Genomic DNA, 20,075 nt, shown 5'->3' on the forward strand with positions numbered 1-20,075 from the left:
CCTTAAATGACATAAGCTTTCAAATCAAAGTATCCATCAGTGAAGAATATTAAAATAGATGCTTCAGGATATGATCAAGAAATAGGTAGTTGCAGCATGTCGTCAAATGTGGCATTTTATTTAATTTATCCTACTAGGCTAATAATAGATATTTAAAACTCTGACCTACAATCAGTTACTTTTATTACTGCATGATCTTATACAAGTATGAAGATTATAATATTGGCGTTTGCTTTCCAATCCTTCATCGTTAGTACTTCAAGAATACCATTGTTATACATAAAACTATGTATATCAAATTTATTTCAACTAGACATTATCTTATTGCAAAAATATTATAAAAGTAGTTACATTAAAACTTACTGAAAGAAAATTCATATTTTGGACTACATTGAAAATGGCTTAATGCATTATAATTACATTGCAAATTTATAAAGGAGTAAACTATTGATAATAACAATACTAGATAAGCAAAGTTCCTTTTAATCTTAAGGGGTTCCCTTAAATATTAAAATTGAAAACACATTTCACCAGAGGAATATTTCGCTACATCCTTAAGTTACTGTATGATATAGGAAATGCAGATGTGAAAACAGCCTAATGGTTTAAGAGCATGGGCTCTGGAGTTGGGTAGCCTAGAATCAAATGGTAGCTTCACCAATCACCAACTGTGTGGCCTTAGGCAAATTACTTCATTCTCCCTGTACTTCAGTTTCATCATCAGCAAAATGAAGACAATAACAGTATCTACCTCATGGGATTTGGGGAGTTCTGTATGAGATAATATATGTGAAACACTCATAAGGAGTAGGGGATATATAATAAATGCTTGATAGATGTTAGCCAATACTACCACTATTACTATTAGCCCCGAATTGAATAACTGCTCATGCCTTTCATCCTGTATTTTTATAAAATTTAAGGAAAAAATGCTATTTTATAGAATCTGGAATTCTTATTTCAAACATTTATTGCACATCAGTAGTACACCAGGTACTGTGTTATACATAGGGCATTATAAACCCCATGGACTTTTGGTAAAAGAGTAAGTTATACAACAAACTTTTTTATAGGAGTCTAAAGGAATACAGTGCCCTAAAATCTAGTAAAACATGCCACAATATGAAAAATAAAGCTATTGATAATGACAACATAGGTGGCCATTAATGAATATGAATTCTATAAATAAAATAATTTTAGTGTAGAGACTGCTTCTCAGTTTAATTAAAGTTCTTCCAGAGGTTTAATCAACTACTTAGGAAACACAAAGGACTGGAATAGAGCATGATAATCTGAGTGTGATTCCTGGGTTTCATAGCCCTGTTCAACCTGGCACCAATACAGACTTGTCTGGCCCAAGATCAGAACAGAAAAGCATTCCAGAGTTAATGCTGACTCAGAGGAGATATTGCCACCTAGTGAAATATTAGGTTCATTACCTGAAATTATCAAATAATGCTGAGAACTTCCCAAATTTGATCCTACTTAAAATACATACATGTACATTATCACATGTCAATATTCAGACTAGGTACTGTACTGGTAATAAAAAGATAAATAAGCTGCTATATCAGCTTCCTACAAGCTATAGATACAAAGAAATCACACACTCCACAGTGAGGCACAGAGTAAGTGGTATTGTAGGGAAAAAAAGATTTACTTAATAGATAAGCAGAAAATCTGCTAAAAAGGCAGTTCAGTGTAGCAAATAAGATCATGAGTTCTAATTCCAGACTGTATGGATCCACGTCCTGGCTCCTATAAAATGGGGTAATTATAGAACCTCTCTCATAAGATTATTGTGACAAATTAAGTATGTGTAAAGTGCTTAAAACAGTACCAGAAATATAGAAAGTGCTTCATAAGTATTACCTATAATTATGATTAAATATAGGGCAGGGTCCTAGAGATTGAGGTAGATAAATACTGATTAATAACAGAACATTATTGCTAAAGTCTAGCCTTGTAAATTTTAATTCAGTAGAAGCCGTTTTTCTGACTAGTACTCTGTTGTTATGGGAATCCTTAAAGTACATTATTTGTGGTACTCTGTGACTAAGTTTTGTATTACTAGATGATTAACCCTTTCAACTTCAGGCAAATAAAACTGCCTTTTGAAAGTAAAAATCATATTTCTTACCAAAAAAAGCAAAAAGTCAGTAGAATGAAAGACCCAAAAGACCACAACCTGAACATACGCTTAACAGGGCAAGATGCCTGCTGACTCTTCACAGATTTTGCTAGAACTGAAAAACGGATGATACATTTAGCTACCACTGTGGTCTCATTTGCAGCTTATTTCACTTATTAAAAAACAACCTTGCTCCATTTTCCTTGAAAATTATCTAAACGTATCAGCAGCTCTGATAAATACTATTTAAAAACCTTTCTATATCTTTCAAATTTTATAACATTAAAACATTTATGTAAAGCTACATGTAAACTTTATTTTCAAATCAGAAAGCCTGGGCAAAATATTCCTATATAAAAAATAAATAAAAATATAAGGTAAAATTATAATACATCAATATACATATTATAATTTTCAATAAAATATTTAAAGACTCTGACTTGATGATTCTGGTCTGTATTCAGTGAGTAAAATACTTCAAAGTCTGAAACAACTTTTCATTTTCTTATGGATAGATACCATGCAGAAGAACTGTGCTAAATCTTGGATTGCTTGAGATTATGTAACTTCTTCCTAAGCTTCCTCTTTTTAAAAATAAGCAGTAAAGAGTTAGGAAAATGTGTTAAAAACATTTTAAGTTTTCATTTGTTTTTAAAGGTGTGTTAGAATATAAAAAATTATGTTCTAAAGACACTACACAAAGTAATTTTAATTTCATATGTTATCATCTGATCATTTCTAGAACACTTAGAACTCCTTACTTTTCCATGTTAAGATAGCATGGATATAACATAATGTTCTTAACTTTATGCATTTATTTTCTAATACAACTGACCTAAAAAGTTACTCACTCTAATAAGTAAAAGGAAAAGGTTGCCAAAAGAAAGAATAAGAGAGAAAAAACCTTTTTCAGTTCTGCTCAATATACAGATGCTTATCAGCATACAAAAACGTAAGTTCCCATAAAGTCAAGTATGTACTGATTGGAGGAGCATGATAACGACCCATTCTACCCTTCTTTGTTTGTTTTAATCTAGCGCTATTAATTTACAAAGTACTTTCACAGTCCCTCTCCTAGTATCCTCACAAATAACTATTAGTAACAGTAGTACCATTTACCAGATGAGAATGGAGCTTTAGGAAGGCAAGAGCCTTGTTCAAGGTCACCAAAGAAACAGAACTGAGTCTGAAATCCCGCTCTTCCACACTTCTAGAATGAACTCTTAGTTGAAAACCTATTGTCTAAAGGCCATGTGGGCAAACCTGACTGGGCTAATCTAATGATGAAATCACGCTATCAATGACAAAAAAATAAATAAAAATAACTGAAGAAAAAAAGGTAAGAGTGAAACATTAACTTGCATTTGTAGTGAAAGTTTCAAAAGCCTAAAAAAAGCAAATTAGAAATTGAATGAAGACTGTTGTGAAACCTCAAGTCTGAGGAAATAAGTGTGCTGCCCATTTCCTATACAACAGCTCTAATTTTATAAAGTCCTTAGGTACAATTCTCCTTTATGAGAACTGTATAAAGACAGACTTGAGTACAAAGACAGACTGTTTCAGGATACATGTTTTAACTACACACCAGATTTGGACACTGCATGACTTGAGAAAACCATTTGTCTTTTCCTATAATCAGGCAGTGCTTATTTTTGCTAATATCTGCTTGCAATAGTAAATGGTATTGTGTTGTTTAACAATTCTACCATTAGTAATATATTGTTTTCCATAAATTTTAATCCGCTAGAGAAATTATTTCTTGTCTGTAAAGTTCTTTAAAACAAGGTAAGTCTCAATTTTACACATTATTTTCTAATATAATTTGCCTGAGAAGACAAAACAAAATCCATACCATGATCAAGAACTTCAGGTTTAGAACTTAACTCAATTGTTTAATAATTTAGCACTCATTACAACCATTACCAATTCGATCTGTATTAATGCAATAAACTTAACCATTCACAGTTCATTACTTTAAAATACTTTGTCCCAATAGTTCCACATTAATGTTACCTACATATACATATTTATATATTTTTGTGTTTATGACATTGTGTGTAAGCTATCCTGGTTTAGCAAAAACCGTGAACATGACATCCTAAACAAATCAAAGAAATGAATAAAGTTTTTAATATATGAAAAAAATGAATTGCAATATTGAGTATGACAGCGCTATCAGTACAATGCAAAACAATGAAATCCTAATAGCAGGACAAAAATTAAAGAAATATATGAAAAATAGCATAAATCCATATATCTAAGAATGCCATGCTCTTCCTCAAAAATGTGTCCAGTCTTTATTTCCTTATCTCTCAGAATGATAAAACAGTATAATTTTAGAGTAAAAAAGACATTAGATTTCTAATTCTGGGTCTTTCTTTCACTCACATTAGTTTTTTGACTTCTTTTCAAGTTAAGACACTCTCAAGACTACAACTTATTAATACTATGTGCTTTAGTAAAAAAAACACATAGAATATTAACTCAATAGTCAGCTGAACACATTAAAGATCCATATTTACTAAATGTTATTTATTTAAATTCTCACCTGAGAATTTATAGAGAGGAAGGGGGGAGAAAAAGAGAGAGAAACATCAGTCCGTTGCCTCCTGTACCCCGACTGGGGATTGAATCTGCAACCTGGGTATGTGCCCTGACCAGGAATCAAACCTGTGACCTTTCAGTGTATGGGACAAAGCTCCAACCAACCAAGAGACACCAGCCACGGCTACCTTTTAAATTTAGTTAACATTCCCAAATAATTTTTAGGTGCATTTTATTTAAATTGATTTAGGAAGAAAGTGATAACTACCCTTCTGCGATTCCAACATAAGGGCACAACTAGTACGTGTACTTTTGCTGATATTTAACCTCCAGAATAGTAGTGCTTATGAAAAAATAAAATGTAACAATAACATAATCTGCTTGGCTCTTACAATATATTCAAGAGAGCTTTGTTAATACAAAAGATGATAGTTTTCACAGAGCTCATGATTCCTGGTTCAGTCTAAATATAAAAGTTACTCTAAGTATTCTTTACTTATCAAGCAGTGGACTTACCATGAAAATCATAAATATACAGAAGAATTGGCTCATTCTGTCCAAATGCACAAAATGCAACCATATTTTCAAGTGGATGGTAAGAAATGTCTCGAATGGGTGACTTGAATGGCAGGTCAGAATACATTGCTACTTGTTCACCTAAACAAGAAAAGACATTCAATGATTTGTATTGTCATTTCTTATTAGAAGATTATTCTGCAATTTATCAAAATATTTATAGATAGTAATGATAAAGCTCACACTATTTACATGAAAACCTCAAATATTTATAAATATTTGAGTATTACTGTATTGAATAATTATCTTTATTTTTATTTATTTTTAAAATATATATTTATTGAATTCAGAAAGAGGGAGAGGGGAAGAGAGAGAGATACAAACACCAATGATGAAGGAGGCATTGATAGGCTGCCTCCTGCACACCCCCGACTGGGGATCTAGCCCCCAACGTGGGCAGGTGCCCTGACTGGGAATCGAACTACAATCTCCTGGATCTTAGGTCGATGCTCAACCGCTGAGCCATGCCATTATCTTTATTTTTCATTCTGTTGGCCCTCCTCTTTCTACTTTTCAATGCAAACTCTTTAACAAGGTTTTCAAGGCAAAACAAAAACAGAGTTCAGAAGTAGAGAGGTACCTGACTCTGAGATCTGACAGGCTGAGCACATGCCAGCTAACAAAGAACTCCAGAGACGAGGGGAGGAACTGCAGGACTCTAAAACTGAAGAAACTCTCTCGCTGGGGAAGGCTTGGTGGGGGATTAATTTTGTCCCAGAGGTTGTTTGAGGTACCATCGGCTTTAAAAATACACATATGATTACTAATGGCTAAGAGGCCTACAGCAGAGGTCTAAGAAACCTATGAAAAGCAGACCCAAAAAGCAAAAACTCTAGATCCATTTATTTAAGGGGAAAAGAGATTTAACAATTTTGGGTTGATGCTAAAGTATCAAAATGCAGTAAGAAACAAAGAAAAAAACTTCTGTGAACTGACTAGTCAAAAATGCCTAAAGGAAAGACCAAGAGAATAAACAAGGGGTAATTAAATTCTGTTCATAAGAAATTATACAGTGAATTTTATAAAATTATCTCAATTTATTGCTAAAAATTTTTATGTAGTTTTAGCTTTTTTTTTGAAAAGCAAAGGTTAAGACACAAATTAATTTCCCAATGTAACAGTTTATTTTATTGGAAAAGAAATGAATTATAGTAGTTCAGGTAAATTTCTATTAAGTTTCACACATCAAAACCTTTGACGGGAATGTTTCTATTGAAAATACACTGTAAATGTTTCACTAATTCTATACCTACTTATATTCCAAATCCAGCTTGTAACACTTGTATTTTACATTACAGTCGTCATTAAATACTTTTCTAAGATCTACAATATCTCATTACAAACAAGGAAAGAATAAACTTTAAATTATAATGTGGAATTCAAAATCCATGAATATATCAAAGCAATAAAGAGCAGAATTTAGTATAAATTTGGAGTGCAGCTGATTTCCATTATCAGCATTCCAATTCTGAAAAACAATCGAGAACCTGCAATCAGAATTTCCTTGAAAATTCTTCCTTAAAATGATAGTTTTCACACTTCTTCAAAAACGACAAAAAAAATTTACTTGAAGGTTAATGAAATATTTACCTGTTTCTGGGTTCCAAACATATGCTATACCATCCTCACTTCCAGCAAAGAGAAAAGTCCCACATGGTGACAAAGCACTATGAATCTTCTCCCGATAATTTGCTGCTCCTACAAATTTCCTTGCTGCTAATCTATAAACAAAAAAGATTTTACAAACGTAAAATCTAGGTGGTAAAAACTTTTAAATACTTCATTTGTATTTTACAAACAATTTTTGAAAATCTGTTAAGTGGGAAACATTCTATGATGTGTGCAGAATAAAGAAGAGATTGCACCAGAGCTCAACGAGTTTAGAATTAGGAGAATGAATGAATCAATGTAAAACAGTAAGTGCATGTAGAAAGTGCCACAAGAGAAGAAAAGAATGTACTTTGCAGATGTGGGTAAGAAAAATTATTTCTAGCAATAGTATTTGAATTGGTTACTTAAAAAGGAACTGAATTTTTATATTTTTTCCCATGTGATGAATTTTTTAAATCACACTTGATCCTTGCAGAAATATTAGAGCATATTATTAAATCATCTATTTAATATGATATACAGATTTCTAGGCTTTCTTGCTTATGGAAAATACTAACACTGTTTTAATGCTTACAATGTGCCAGTAGGTACTATTACCATCTCTGGTTTACAGAGAGGATATTATATACAGTGCTCTATTATCTGCTTTTTCAGTCAGCAAAAATATCACAAGTAATGGCCCTCTATGTCAGAATGTATAGATTATGCATTATCATTTTAATAGGTGTATGTTATATCATTGTCTAAGTGTATCTTAAGAAATTTTCTATTGTTGGACAACACACAATGTTTCCAGCTTGCCTCTACCGTGAATGTGATTGCTATCAACAATCTTGTATATGTATATTGGCAGTGTTTTATTTAGATTTATTAAATTTGTTGGAGTGACACTGGTTAATAACACTACATCTTTCGAGTGTACAATTCTGTAACAGATCACCTGCATATTCCACGTGTGCTCGTAACCACATACTGGGCTTCTTCATCCCCCACCCCCTTCCTCTCTGGTAACCTTTGTATGCTGTTGTCTCATTTTTTGCACTGTTTTATATTATCTTTTTTTTTTTTTTAATATATCCTTATTGATTTCAGAGAGAGGAAAGGAGAGGGAGAGAGAGAGATAGAAACATCAATGATGAGAGAGTCATTGATCGAGCCCACAACCTGGGCATGTGCCCTGACCGGGAATCGAACCCCGATCACCTGGATCCTAGGTCGACGCTCAACCGCTGAGCCATGACCGGCCGGGCGTGCACTGTTTTATATTACCTTAACATAAATTCTCAGACATGAGGTTGCGGAGTCAAACATTTCTGCAGTCCTCGCCAAATGCTGTAATATTTTAAGTACTTTACATGTATAAAATAGTTTACTCCTCCCAAACCCTTATGAGTATATATATTATTTCTCCCATTTCCGTGATGAGAAAAGAGAGGCACAGAGTTAAATCAGCCAGTAACGGGTAGAAAAGGCCGTATTTCATTCTAAGCAGTTTGCCTCTAAGACCAAGCATGATCTGAAGCTGAAAACTATATTGCTTAAAAAGAGAACAACCACGTCATACAGACTAACTCCCTCTGCCTAGAATACACTTCTGTTATCCCACCTCTGAACTTTATTCCAGGCTTTTATGTTTCTACCCTACAGAATACACTTCCTTCCATCTTAGCAAAATTCTTCAAGATTGAGCTCAAAGGCCAGCCTCTCCATAAAGCCTTTAACAGAAAGACTATTAGAGTTATCACCTTTGTTGCCATGAAAAATATAATCCTTATATTATACATTTATATTCATTAAAAACACATACTGAGTACTTGCTGTCTGCCAGGCATAGCATGGGCACTATGTATAGAAAAAAAACAAGCAGATTCCAGTTCTAGAAGATCTCATAGTTTAACCTAATTAAACATTTTGTGTGTCGTTTCAGAGGCAGCACACCTGGATTATAAACTCCTGATGAGCTACTTCTGCTCACCATGTTCCCACAGCACCCATGCCAGTGTCTTGAACAGTTCCACATAAATATTTAAGGGCTTAATGGTTAGTCCTAAAAAGAGAACTGCAGAATAAACTAATACAGATTGTCACATCTGCCCTTCTAAAAACAATAATGAAATCTAATAACACAGCTTCCCCTCTTTTGTTTTCCTGGAACTCAGCACCAAAACAAAAGCACACCAGAAGTCCATGCTGACTTCCCCAGAACTGTACTTCTGCCTTTTAAATTAAGGGTATTTTCCTTCATTGGCGTTATTCAGAAATAAAATAACAAAAACACAAGGATGAATTAGTCAAAAGCCCTCTCCTTCAGTATCATAGAGATAAAGATATTCCATGACAAAAGTGTTTTTAAATAAAGTAATTGACTACATTTCAGTCTCAAAATTATTCACATTTTGGGCCAGATAATTCTTTGTAATTGGGGGCCGTCTTAAGAACCTACAAGATGCTTAGCAGTATCTCTGGTCTCTGTCCACTAGATATAGAAGCAACATTCAAAAATGTCTCCAGACACTACCAGATGTCCCCTGAGGGGCAAAATTGTCTAGGTGAGAACCACAGCTGCATTTAATAAATATAAATTAATTCATTACTTATTCTATGAGTGCTTAACCTGTCAACAGTGAAATATATACTTACATTCGGAGATCCATAATTCTCAAAGTACTGTCTTTAGTATGGATTAGCAAACGTTTTCCATTGGGATGAACCTCCAAATAACTTATTGGAATTCCCTTAAACTCACTCTCTTTAATTTCCTAAATTGATAAAAAAAAAAAAAGACTATATAATATTCCCACTATAAAGTTTGTCTAATATTAAGCCTTTCTTAGAGCACAAAAGTAGAAAAATAATTTTAAGATATTTTCAATTGTACTATACAGGATGCTTTAAAATGTTTAAAAGGATTCCCAGTAATTTCAGTTTGAGGTTGAAAATAAAGCTGATGAAATGTATTTTCTGGTTGTTATCTAATACCACATTAGTGTCTGTCTTTGTAGTATATTTCCAAACAAGAAGCACTTCCTACGACACATCTTCTAACATCGCATTTTCTGTCTATCATGTAAGAAAGCTTCCATTTTTATAAATTCAAAGTGCAGAATTAACTTTCAAGTTCTGTTTCAGTCTCATATTATTTCTTCATACACTTACTTCCACTCGTCTTGAAAAAGGTATATCATCAGCAGAATATTCTGAAATCATTTAATTTAGACTATAATTTTAGGTGTTTTTTTTAATAGTTATTTAAAGCAGCTATACAAGAAAAGATGCCTGATTAATGATGTCAAGAAATACATAAACACTGATGGAGAATTTGCCTGAACAAGCCATTTAGAATAATTACCAAAGGTCCTTCTTGTTTGGATTACCAGGAAAAGGAAAAAAATTACAAATGCGAAACTGCTCAGCCTAAAGTCCACAGAGTCCAAAAGAAGTCTGCTTTAATCTGCAGGCAGAATGGCAAACTACCCTTCTTCCTCCCGGGGGACCCTGTACTATTTTTTGCCCTTTTCTCCTAGAGTGTATCCTCTTTAGAGGGGGGCTGGCATCGGCAGAGACAGGGTACAAACTGCTACAACCTAAGACCAGCAGTCAAGCCTCTGCTACTGCTGTCTGATGCTAAGACCTGCTGTCAGCTATTTTTTAAAAGATACATAAAAAGTCAAACACTGACACCACAGATGGGGACCTGACTGAGCTGAAGAACAACCATTTGAGGGTGGAGATGCACTGCTGGAGGTTTCAGCAACAGGAGTAACACTTACACAGATGCAAATGTGCAAAATAAAAACAACTGTGTAACAAGTGTTAGGTACAAATCTGAGGAAAGTGCTGGCAGACTTAGAGTCTGTAGTATCTGTTAATAATTTCTTCCGTATTTCTCTTGATCACACTCATGCTTAAACTAGAAAAGCTCTAATTTTGAAGCCCAGGTTCTGTATCAAGGCAATACTCAGACACTTCGTCTTAAAGGACAGATGAGAACAACTTAGCATTCCCCACAGCCCTGGTTGAAGAAAACCAGTAAGAAACTGCAGTCTCTGGTTTGTCCTAGGGCATTAACTACAAAAATATTCCAGCTCATTTCCTATCTTTTTATTTTTGACTGTCTCAAGTAACGACACCAGGCTGCAGATTTTCAAGGTAAATTTGACTTCTGGTTAGAATATGAAGGTAAAAAGCACATGTTTTTCAACACAAATAATACTCTGCATTGTAGACTCAGGTGATTGGGACTGGAGACTTTGAGGCTTGCCAATCCCTCAGGTATATAAGTAATTAGCATTATTTCAAAGTGTATGAAATTAGCTACAACATGAATCCCAAGCCACTGTTCGTTAATCTGATAGTGAGAAGAGAATGACTAAAAACAGAATACACTGTTCCTTAAACAGATCTGATTGACTCAACAGACTTAACTAAAGTTCATGAAAATTCTTTTACATTTTAAATAAGGACAGTTGTTACAATCTATTATGAGGAATAATAAAGTGAAACATAAGTTACTATTTATAGGTGGTAATGTAATATAACATATACTTCATTTAAGTGTAAATTTCAGTAATGGATAACTGAATGCCATAGCGCAAATTAGAGCTCAAGAAAATTAAAGGAAAGCCTGACCAAAATGAAGAAATTTTCACTAAGTTACTGTATCATCAATTAGCCATCAGAAAGGCATGATAATTAATCAATGATAACAGACTCTTCAGGGACAGAGAAAAACTTAAATTTTTTTGTTAAGAGACCAGAATGCCCTGATTCCTTATTTTAAGGCAATGTGGGTTCAATGCTTTTTCCAATTTCTTTCATTAAATCCCATGAAATAAGGTTTTCTACCTTATTTACACTCCAGTGGCGCACCGAATGCTGCACATCATTAACTTTGACATAGGTGTTCCAAACAACAATCACCCCCGTGCAGTCTCCTGAATACATGTGATGACCTATGTGAAAAAATAAAATCACTCACTGATTAATGTTATACAGAGGGGTAGAAATAAATAAAATGAAACTGGGAAAAATGCATTGCAGTAAAACAGTCAAAGAATCCTAGGGCTATTTATTAAACGGTATTTCAGTTAAAGAGCCAAAAAAAAACAACTTAACAATCAAATCCCAACTATCTTTAAATGAATTTTTCACTTGAATTATTTTTGATGACTATTTCCCTTTGGACTTCCCTGATTTTAATACAAAAAGAAATGAGCATCAAGTGCATATGTATAGGGATCAAATTCCAAAGCCAAACAAACTATCTGGATTATCCAATATGTATCTGTATTGCTCACCTTTATCAACTTATATAATCTGTTTTATGTTCCTAGAAAAACACCTATATTCTAATTCATACTGTTACATAATACTTGAGATCCAGCAGGAACTCAATGATCAGGGAATGAATAAAATAATAAATAACAGGTGTTTCAGTTTAACATTAATTCTTTTTTTATTTTTTATTGATTGATTTTAGAGAGAGGAAGGGAGGGAAAGGAGAGGGAAGGAGAGGGGGAGGGGGAAAAGGGAAGGGGGAGAGGAGAAGAGGCGGGGGAGAGGGGGAGAGAGAGTTGTTCCACTTATTCATGCATTCATTGGTTGATTCTTGCATTTGCCCTGACAGGGGATCAAACCCACAACACTGGCGTACCAGGATGACACACCAAGTAACTGAGCTACCCATCCAGGGCAACATTAATTCTTAAAGTCAATCCATCTTAAAGTTTATCAAGAGACCATCAAATTCAACTTCACACCCACTCAGGATGGTCATTCAGAAACTGTGAATTTCATATTTTAAAAAATAGGTTATTCATATGATAAACTGCTCTACATATAAGGATATTTTTTCCAATTCTGAGCAAAGAAAATCCGTCTTCTGTAGTTTTGGACCTATCTTTACCCACTGGAGCAACACAACTTAGCCAAATGAAGAAATTCTTCATTTCTCTTTTATAATCTGAGCTACTTCTATAATGACAGTTTTCAGGTACCTTCCTATCATTGGTGTTGGCTGACCTTTTCTGAATGTGTTCCAATATATTAACATCCTCAGAGTTGAACAGAGTACATTAGCAGTATAATCTTAATCTTGATCCCATGCTAATTAATTATAGCCAAAGTCTATATATCAAGTGTCTGAAATAATGTAAAAAGTGACTATTTAATAGATATGATAATTTCTTTATTCTTTCAGTTGATAAAATAATCTATTTTTTATATCTTTAAAACACCATCTATATTACTCATATACTAAGATAAACCTTTAAGTAATTGCAAATTTCCCTTCTATATGCTTCTGTATTTTTTAAAAAGTGATACTGTTGCTACATTTAAAAAATATATTTTCAATATTCTTTAGGGCTTTTTCTCTTCATCTTCCTCATTTTTACCCTTTAACTTAAAAGGCCCTTAAAAAAAAGTACTAAGGGGATAATCACCAATTCAATGAAATATGTTTATGAAATCTGGAACATGACTGGTTGTTACAGCAAACATTAGTGAAATCTAAATGTTTAGGAACAAACAGAACTCCTCAGTGCCAAATCTATGCCCAGGTCTATCACATAACCTGAAAAATGTGCATAAATCTCAATATGTACAAACCACCATCGGTACATAAACTCCCTTTCAAGCTTAAATATTTATTTTCCTAGTAAGATTAAAAAAAAATTTAATTCTTCAACTATCCTTAATTTGGAATATGTTCTCTGACATACCTTCAGTATCAAAACAGAGAGAGTTGATGAAACTCTTGTGAGTGTCAAACTGTCGGATCAATATGGCAGGGTCCTCTTTCATATCAACTTTCCATATCCGGATCACAGAATCATAGCATCCTGTAACCACCAGCTCTTTCACAGCTGGATGGAATTTAGCCGTGTAAACAAAACAAGGATGAGGTAAAACTCTGAAAGTATGTGTATTGTTTATTTCATTTTTCCATATCCTGGAAAGGATAAAAAATTACACATTGCTTACGAAAGGCACAAGTTTCTCAAAAGGTTCTCTAAGAACCAATACAGCCAACTGAATGTAAGTAAGCAAGTGAAATGGTAAACTAAATTTAAATTTTATAACTAAAATTAATCTAATCACATATTCGATGGCTAGGGTTCTTTACATTTGTCAAAGCTATTTTCTTACAATTATTATCAAGCATAATGGTTAATTTGTTTACTAATTATAACCTATACCATCAAATGAAATACTGTATTTGTATATGTCTGTCATTTTTAAATTTACCTACTTTTGACATTGATTAAACAAACACACATCAAATGGTTGGTAAAATATTGCATTTAGTACAATATACATAAAAATAAGGTGCAGGAGAAACTTTAATGATTTCCCATTTAAGCTGTGTATACGGCTTTTGCAAAGTACTTACGAGTGGAGGGTTAAAGGATAGGATACTTTATTAAATTCCTATTAGTAACTTCAAAGCCTAGATAATAAACATGAAGATCTCAAAGACTTAAAGAAAAGCCATAATGAAATTACTATATAAATACTTGAGTAAAATAAGATTAAAATAATTATTATATTTTGTTAGAAAACAGACAATCCAATATTAAGCACTGGCTTTGTGTTTAACACTCTCATTATCTCTACCTCTAAATAATGGATGATTTTAAAAAATTAGTAATATTGTCATTGCTATAGTCTTGAAAAAAGAGTCAACCCCATAAGGATTAAACTGTTATGTTTCTAGTCAATGTGTAAAAACAGGTAAAATCTAGGAATAAACAGGTGTTGTATGAGTACGGAATGTTGGATTTTTCAAAGTTTAAGTATTAAAATTTGAAGAATACATTAATCTTTTAATATGGGGATTTATAATTCATCCTTTTAATTACTGCCTAAGAACTAAAGAAAATTAAGCCCTTTAAAAAATTATCAATAAAAGGAAAAAATACAGTTGCTACTCAAGAATAACATTGTATGAGTTTTCTTAGCAGCTGCTTAAAATACAAAGTATGACCTTCAATTACTAAGAATCCAAACTAATAATGAAGGAAGTGAAAGAACATGTTTTCAAGTAAAAATAAAGAATGTGTGTCCAAGCATAAACATTTAACCATAGTAATACTTTCAATGAACACATGTCACATGAAATATAGTATTTATTGAAAGAATAAAATCACTAATTTACTTAGGGGCTATTTTAATAGGATTGTTAAAAGATAAAAACTTCAGTTGCTTGCTAATAAATCTTAGCAACATTATTTGAAATATAGGCACAAATGAAGCTGTCATATTTTAAAAACAGCTCAATAAATTAAAAGACACAACATTTTAAAATAAAAATGAAGCTTTTTATAAAAGTGAAAACAAAGCTGGTATCAATAGCAGCTTCAGTAACCCAACCAATGGTAGAATCCAGGATGAAAACAGATCTATTAATGGGTTTTGGTAGAAAAGGCTCATCACAGACAGAAAAGGAGGACACACAAATCCGTAAAGACCAGATATCTGCACAAACACCTTACCAGAACTGGACAAGGAAAACCATACCGAAGTTAAAACAGGATGTGAAGAGGAGGTGAGCCTACTTGGGAGCCATTACACATGGAAAAATCTTTATTATTATATTGAAGAGGTGCTGATTTGAGAAAAATACAGATTACACTGAAGATAACTTAAAAAGGAGATTTAGGTTAAATTCTTATGGCAGAGAGCTAACCAGTAGGACACAGTTACTTGGGAAGCACGACTGATACCATGTGACAGTGATCCCGAAGACGACAGAAGAAGAGAGGGCAGAAACCCACACATCTGCCACTTTCAAGCATCAGCAACTCTAATTCTCTTCCCTTTGACCTTGGTCTATTCATTGTAAGTATCCCTTCCCTCTTTCAAAACTCCACTGCCTCCTGGTTCTAGCCACCATGTTTCTTTCTTCACTCAGTTAATCCTTCACTATAATATTTTCATGATGTAAAGAGTCCTCAATTAGTATCAATTTCAAAGATACATAAAGAAAAAAGCTTACTTTAAAGGAAAAGGCTTACTTTACTACAATATATTATATGTTGTATGTGGAAATCCAAGATGGCTTCAAGAAATGCTGAAATCTAAGCTGGGTTTTGAATGACTAGGAGCCCACCATGGCTCACAAAGGCATTGAAATGTTTACTGAGTGAATGAGTTGGGCAGGAAGGGCACTGAAGCACAGGAAGAACAGGTAAAGTAACAGGGCACGGAGATGCCAAAGAAGATGTTAATGGTATTTCACAAGATCGTGCGGATGAGGCAGGGGTACATGGAAGTGCACTGAGAGGAATGTAACGCCACTGAGGGACAGCCTGTCATGCCACGCTAAGGAACTGGAACATACTCCAAAGGGCAGTGGTAATCAAAGACTGTTTGAAATCAAGGCATTATGAAAGATGGTTTCGGAGGAGGCTAGAGCTAACAAGGGCTTGAATTAAGGCAATAGCAGTGATGATAGAATGGTGAGCCTTTTAGGAGAGAGAATTGAGAGACTTTAGTACTACTTAGATGTAGAAATAAATGGTGGAAAGGAAAGATGAGTATGATTTGTGAGCCCCAGCCTGGGAGATAGGGTGGATAAGTCTGTCATCAAAAAACACAGTACAAGAGGATTAAAAGAGGAGGACAGAGTTTGGTAACTTCGGTAAGTTTGGTTTTGGACTTGAGGTGCCATTAGACTAGACAATCCAGAAAGAAGTGTGTAATAAAGTCAAACTCAGAAAAAAGTGGGAGCTAGAAGTCAGTAGTATACAAGTGAGATTCAAAGTCAGGGAAGATGAAAAGACCCAGGATAAGCACATCAAACCAGGGAAGACAATCGAGTAAAGAATCTTGACGATAAACATCTACAGAGAATAGACAGAGGAAAGGAACGAAAGAAAGAGAGTGAGAGAGTCCTAAAAAGAAAAAGAAAGGTGTCAATAAAAACCATAAACTGAAAATATTTCAAGACTGGTCAATAATTAAATACTGCAGGTGAAGGCAAACAGGGTAAGAACTAAAACCGGCCAATGAATCTGAAAATTAGCAAGCAACTGCTGACCTCTTGAAGAATGTTTATATAGCATGGTGGGAGCAAAAACCAGACTAGCTGGGTTTAAGCAAAGACAGTTGGGTCCAGGATGCTCTTGATGATGTAGAAAGAAAAGTGATGTGCTAGTTGGAAGGCAGAAAGAGAAAAAGATTTTTTAAAGATAAGATTTGAGCACACAGTTGACCCTTGAACAAAATGAGTTTGAACTGCGATGGTCCACTTCAATGTGCATTTTTAAACTGTATTTTGAAACTATTTTCAATCCATGGCTGGAAAGCACATATGCTGTATTTCTAAGATGAGAGCACAAAATCAACAGAGAAAGATATTAAAGAGTCAAGAGGTATAGGAAATAGAAATTAACAGAATTGTAGATTGAAGGAATGAGATTAAAGGCACAGGTCAAAGATTAGCGTTAAAGGTGTCTGTACCCATACCTCTTTGTTAAGAAAGATGGACAGAGATAAAGATGGGTAAATTTACAGATATTAGGTGAGAAACTAGACAGAAATATAGGAAGTTCATGTCTGGCTAAATTTCACTCTAAATTGAAGGCAATCATCTAATGAAAGTGGGAAGGTTATGATTTAGTGCAGAGAACTTGAAGCATGGTAAGGCTTAGATTTGCTGCCAGAGGGATGAGAAAGGATAGCTGAACAAAGTTGATTAGAAGGACTGATCAGCAGAGATGAGAACTCAGGAGATTTTCATACTGACAAATCCATAGTCAGGTCTTAGAAAGGTTATGTATTTTACTCTAGCATAACCTGGCATCCAACAGAATTGCTATTCCATTCTTGAGAATATTGGGGGTTTTGGTGTGTTTTTTTTAAAGATGAATCATGACTTTTTTACTTTATTTATTTATTTTTGTATTGATTTCAGAGAGGGAGAGGGGGAGGGGGAGGGGGAGAGGGAGAGGGAGAGGGAGAGGGAGAGAGAAACATCAATGATGAGAGTCATTGATCCACTGCCTCCTGCACGCCCCCTGCTGGGGATGAAGCCCAAAAGCTGGGCATATGCCCTGACCAGGAATCAAACCACAATCTCCTGGATCATAGGTCAATGCTCAATTGTTGAGCCATGCCAGTTGGGCGAGGATACTGTTATGAGGGACTAATAGTAGATTCCCAGCTAGATACAGAGGTAAATCAATTGTCACCAGTTGTTGTCTCTTTCATTTATATATAAACTAAACAGTAATAACAACCTAATCAATTAGTCATGTTAATATTGAAAAGGAAGCTGATAAGATTAAGAGAAAAAGGGACCCAGACAACAGAAATATCTATAAAAAACTGTGTTTAAAAGAACAGGAAACATAAGAAAGAATGAAATCACAGTGGATCTCAAACTGCTCTAAATGTCAGCATCCTAGGCTGTAGAGATAATAAAAACCATTTGTTGGAATCAAACTTAAAGGACCTATATAAAAGCATCTTAAACAACTGCCTAATAATATTTTTAGAATACATGCAAGGTAGATCAAGCAGCTACAAAAAACGTAAATGAAATTTTAAAAAGTAGCTCTTAAAATATTTTATTGTGACACTTATTAAACTGAAAGGGGTTAGGACTCACATTTGGAAAAATACAAATATCTGACAATCTATAAAGCTCTTAAAACATAGGTTCATATCCATTTATTTACCCTACACTATGTACTGTGTCCTGGCCTCTGCATCCAGCTAAGAGTGAAGATGGAATCCCTGCCAGCAAAAGCTCATATTCTAGGAAAAACCTCATCTCAAAGTATTAATCAAACAGTGTACATAAGACAGTGAGGACTCGAAATATTATATATTACATAAATAAAATATATTTTACATATATGTCTTCAAGAAAATTTTTTCACGACGACCTATTTAATCAGTCAGTCTGATGCTATTTATGCCAGTCCCTTGATAAGCAGAACAGAACTGAGGCATAAGAGTAGTGCTATCACTTCATAGTCTCTTTGCTTTCCTTGATGGCAAACAGCGTACTTCTCCAATATACCAACCTGGCAGTGCCATCAGACGATGCAGTAAGGATATAGCGATCATCTTTCGACCAGCAAAGATCATAAATAATATTGAGGTGGCCACACAATTCTCTCATGAAACGTCCAGAAGGAATTTCGTATACTAATGAAAATATTAAAAAATTAGTAGGTTTCCAGACAGAGGATCCTTAATACAGTAAGACACAAATTAACAATTTATAATAATGTGTACATGAAGTAAGCACTGTCTATAAGAATACCACCAAAGATTTTCAGTATAAAAAATTTCAAAATCTACTTAAATTGTTTTTCAATTGCCTTAGACAAAAAAATTTACACACATAAAATTTTATAATATACTACAATTAACAATTATTCTAATTTCTTCAAAGCAATTTTCCTAATAATCTTTGATAGTCAATTAATTAATCAAATAATAAATAACATTTAAATTGCTGTTCAGTTCAAAGATTCTATAATTTGGGCTTTCATTAAAGAGGTATTATTTCACCTGAAAACTGATTAAATTCTAACCAAAATTTTATTTGCAGTAACAAGAAATTGAAACTTCACTACTTTCAGAAAAAATTTCTAATACTAAAAATTATAGATTTAGTAAAGGAATTAACAGAGACCCAATCTGATACAGTACAGTATTGCTATATTATTGTATACAATAAAATCATCTAAGACAGCGATTTTCAACCTTTTTCATCTCATGGTACCCAGAAACTAATTACTAAAATTCCGCAGCACACCAAAAAGACATATTTTTGTCGATCTAACAAAAAAACAAGGTATAATTTTGATTCATTCACACTGGACTGCTATTAACAAATGACTGCTGTCATTTTTCACTTTGACAATCTAAGAAAAAAGAGGTCAGTGCCCTTGACTAAACAGTCAGGTACTGCATGTTTTAAAAATTCTTGTGGTACACCAGTGTGCCTCTTGCAGCACACCAGTTAAAAATCACTGATCTAAGATAATGACTTAACAGAACAAAGTTTCCAAGTCTCTACTTCCACCTAGTGGTCAAACTAATTGCCTTTAAAATACCTGTACTAAGCGGTACAGAAGTACTCCTGACATAAGCAAAATAAGAACCTCAAAAAATCTGCTCCCTCATAAAAGCAATGAGACCACTGGAAAAAACTGGAAAAATTAACTTATCAGAGCTCTGTAAATTAAACAAA

The 20,075-nt window shown here is 33.8% G+C and overlaps 1 protein-coding gene across 4 annotated transcripts in view; it reads right to left on the bottom strand.

Moving 5' to 3' along the window:
• AHI1 (Abelson helper integration site 1) overlaps positions 1–20,075 on the bottom strand; it is a 140,329-nt gene that overhangs the window by 94,637 nt on the left and 25,617 nt on the right. For all 4 annotated transcript variants that reach the window (XM_081139862.1, XM_081139863.1, XM_081139861.1 and 1 more), the window contains exons 10-15: positions 18,898–19,021; positions 13,585–13,814; positions 11,708–11,814; positions 9,503–9,621; positions 6,842–6,972; positions 5,192–5,332 (exon numbers count right to left, since the gene is read on the bottom strand). In XM_081139862.1, the coding sequence (XP_080995988.1) occupies positions 5,192–5,332; positions 6,842–6,972; positions 9,503–9,621; positions 11,708–11,814; positions 13,585–13,814; positions 18,898–19,021 (852 nt within the window). The remainder of the gene's footprint in view (positions 1–5,191; positions 5,333–6,841; positions 6,973–9,502; positions 9,622–11,707; positions 11,815–13,584; positions 13,815–18,897; positions 19,022–20,075) is intronic.

This window comes from Miniopterus schreibersii, assembly GCF_964146895.1.
Source record: "Miniopterus schreibersii genome assembly, chromosome: 6".
NCBI lineage: Eukaryota > Metazoa > Chordata > Mammalia > Chiroptera > Miniopteridae > Miniopterus > Miniopterus schreibersii.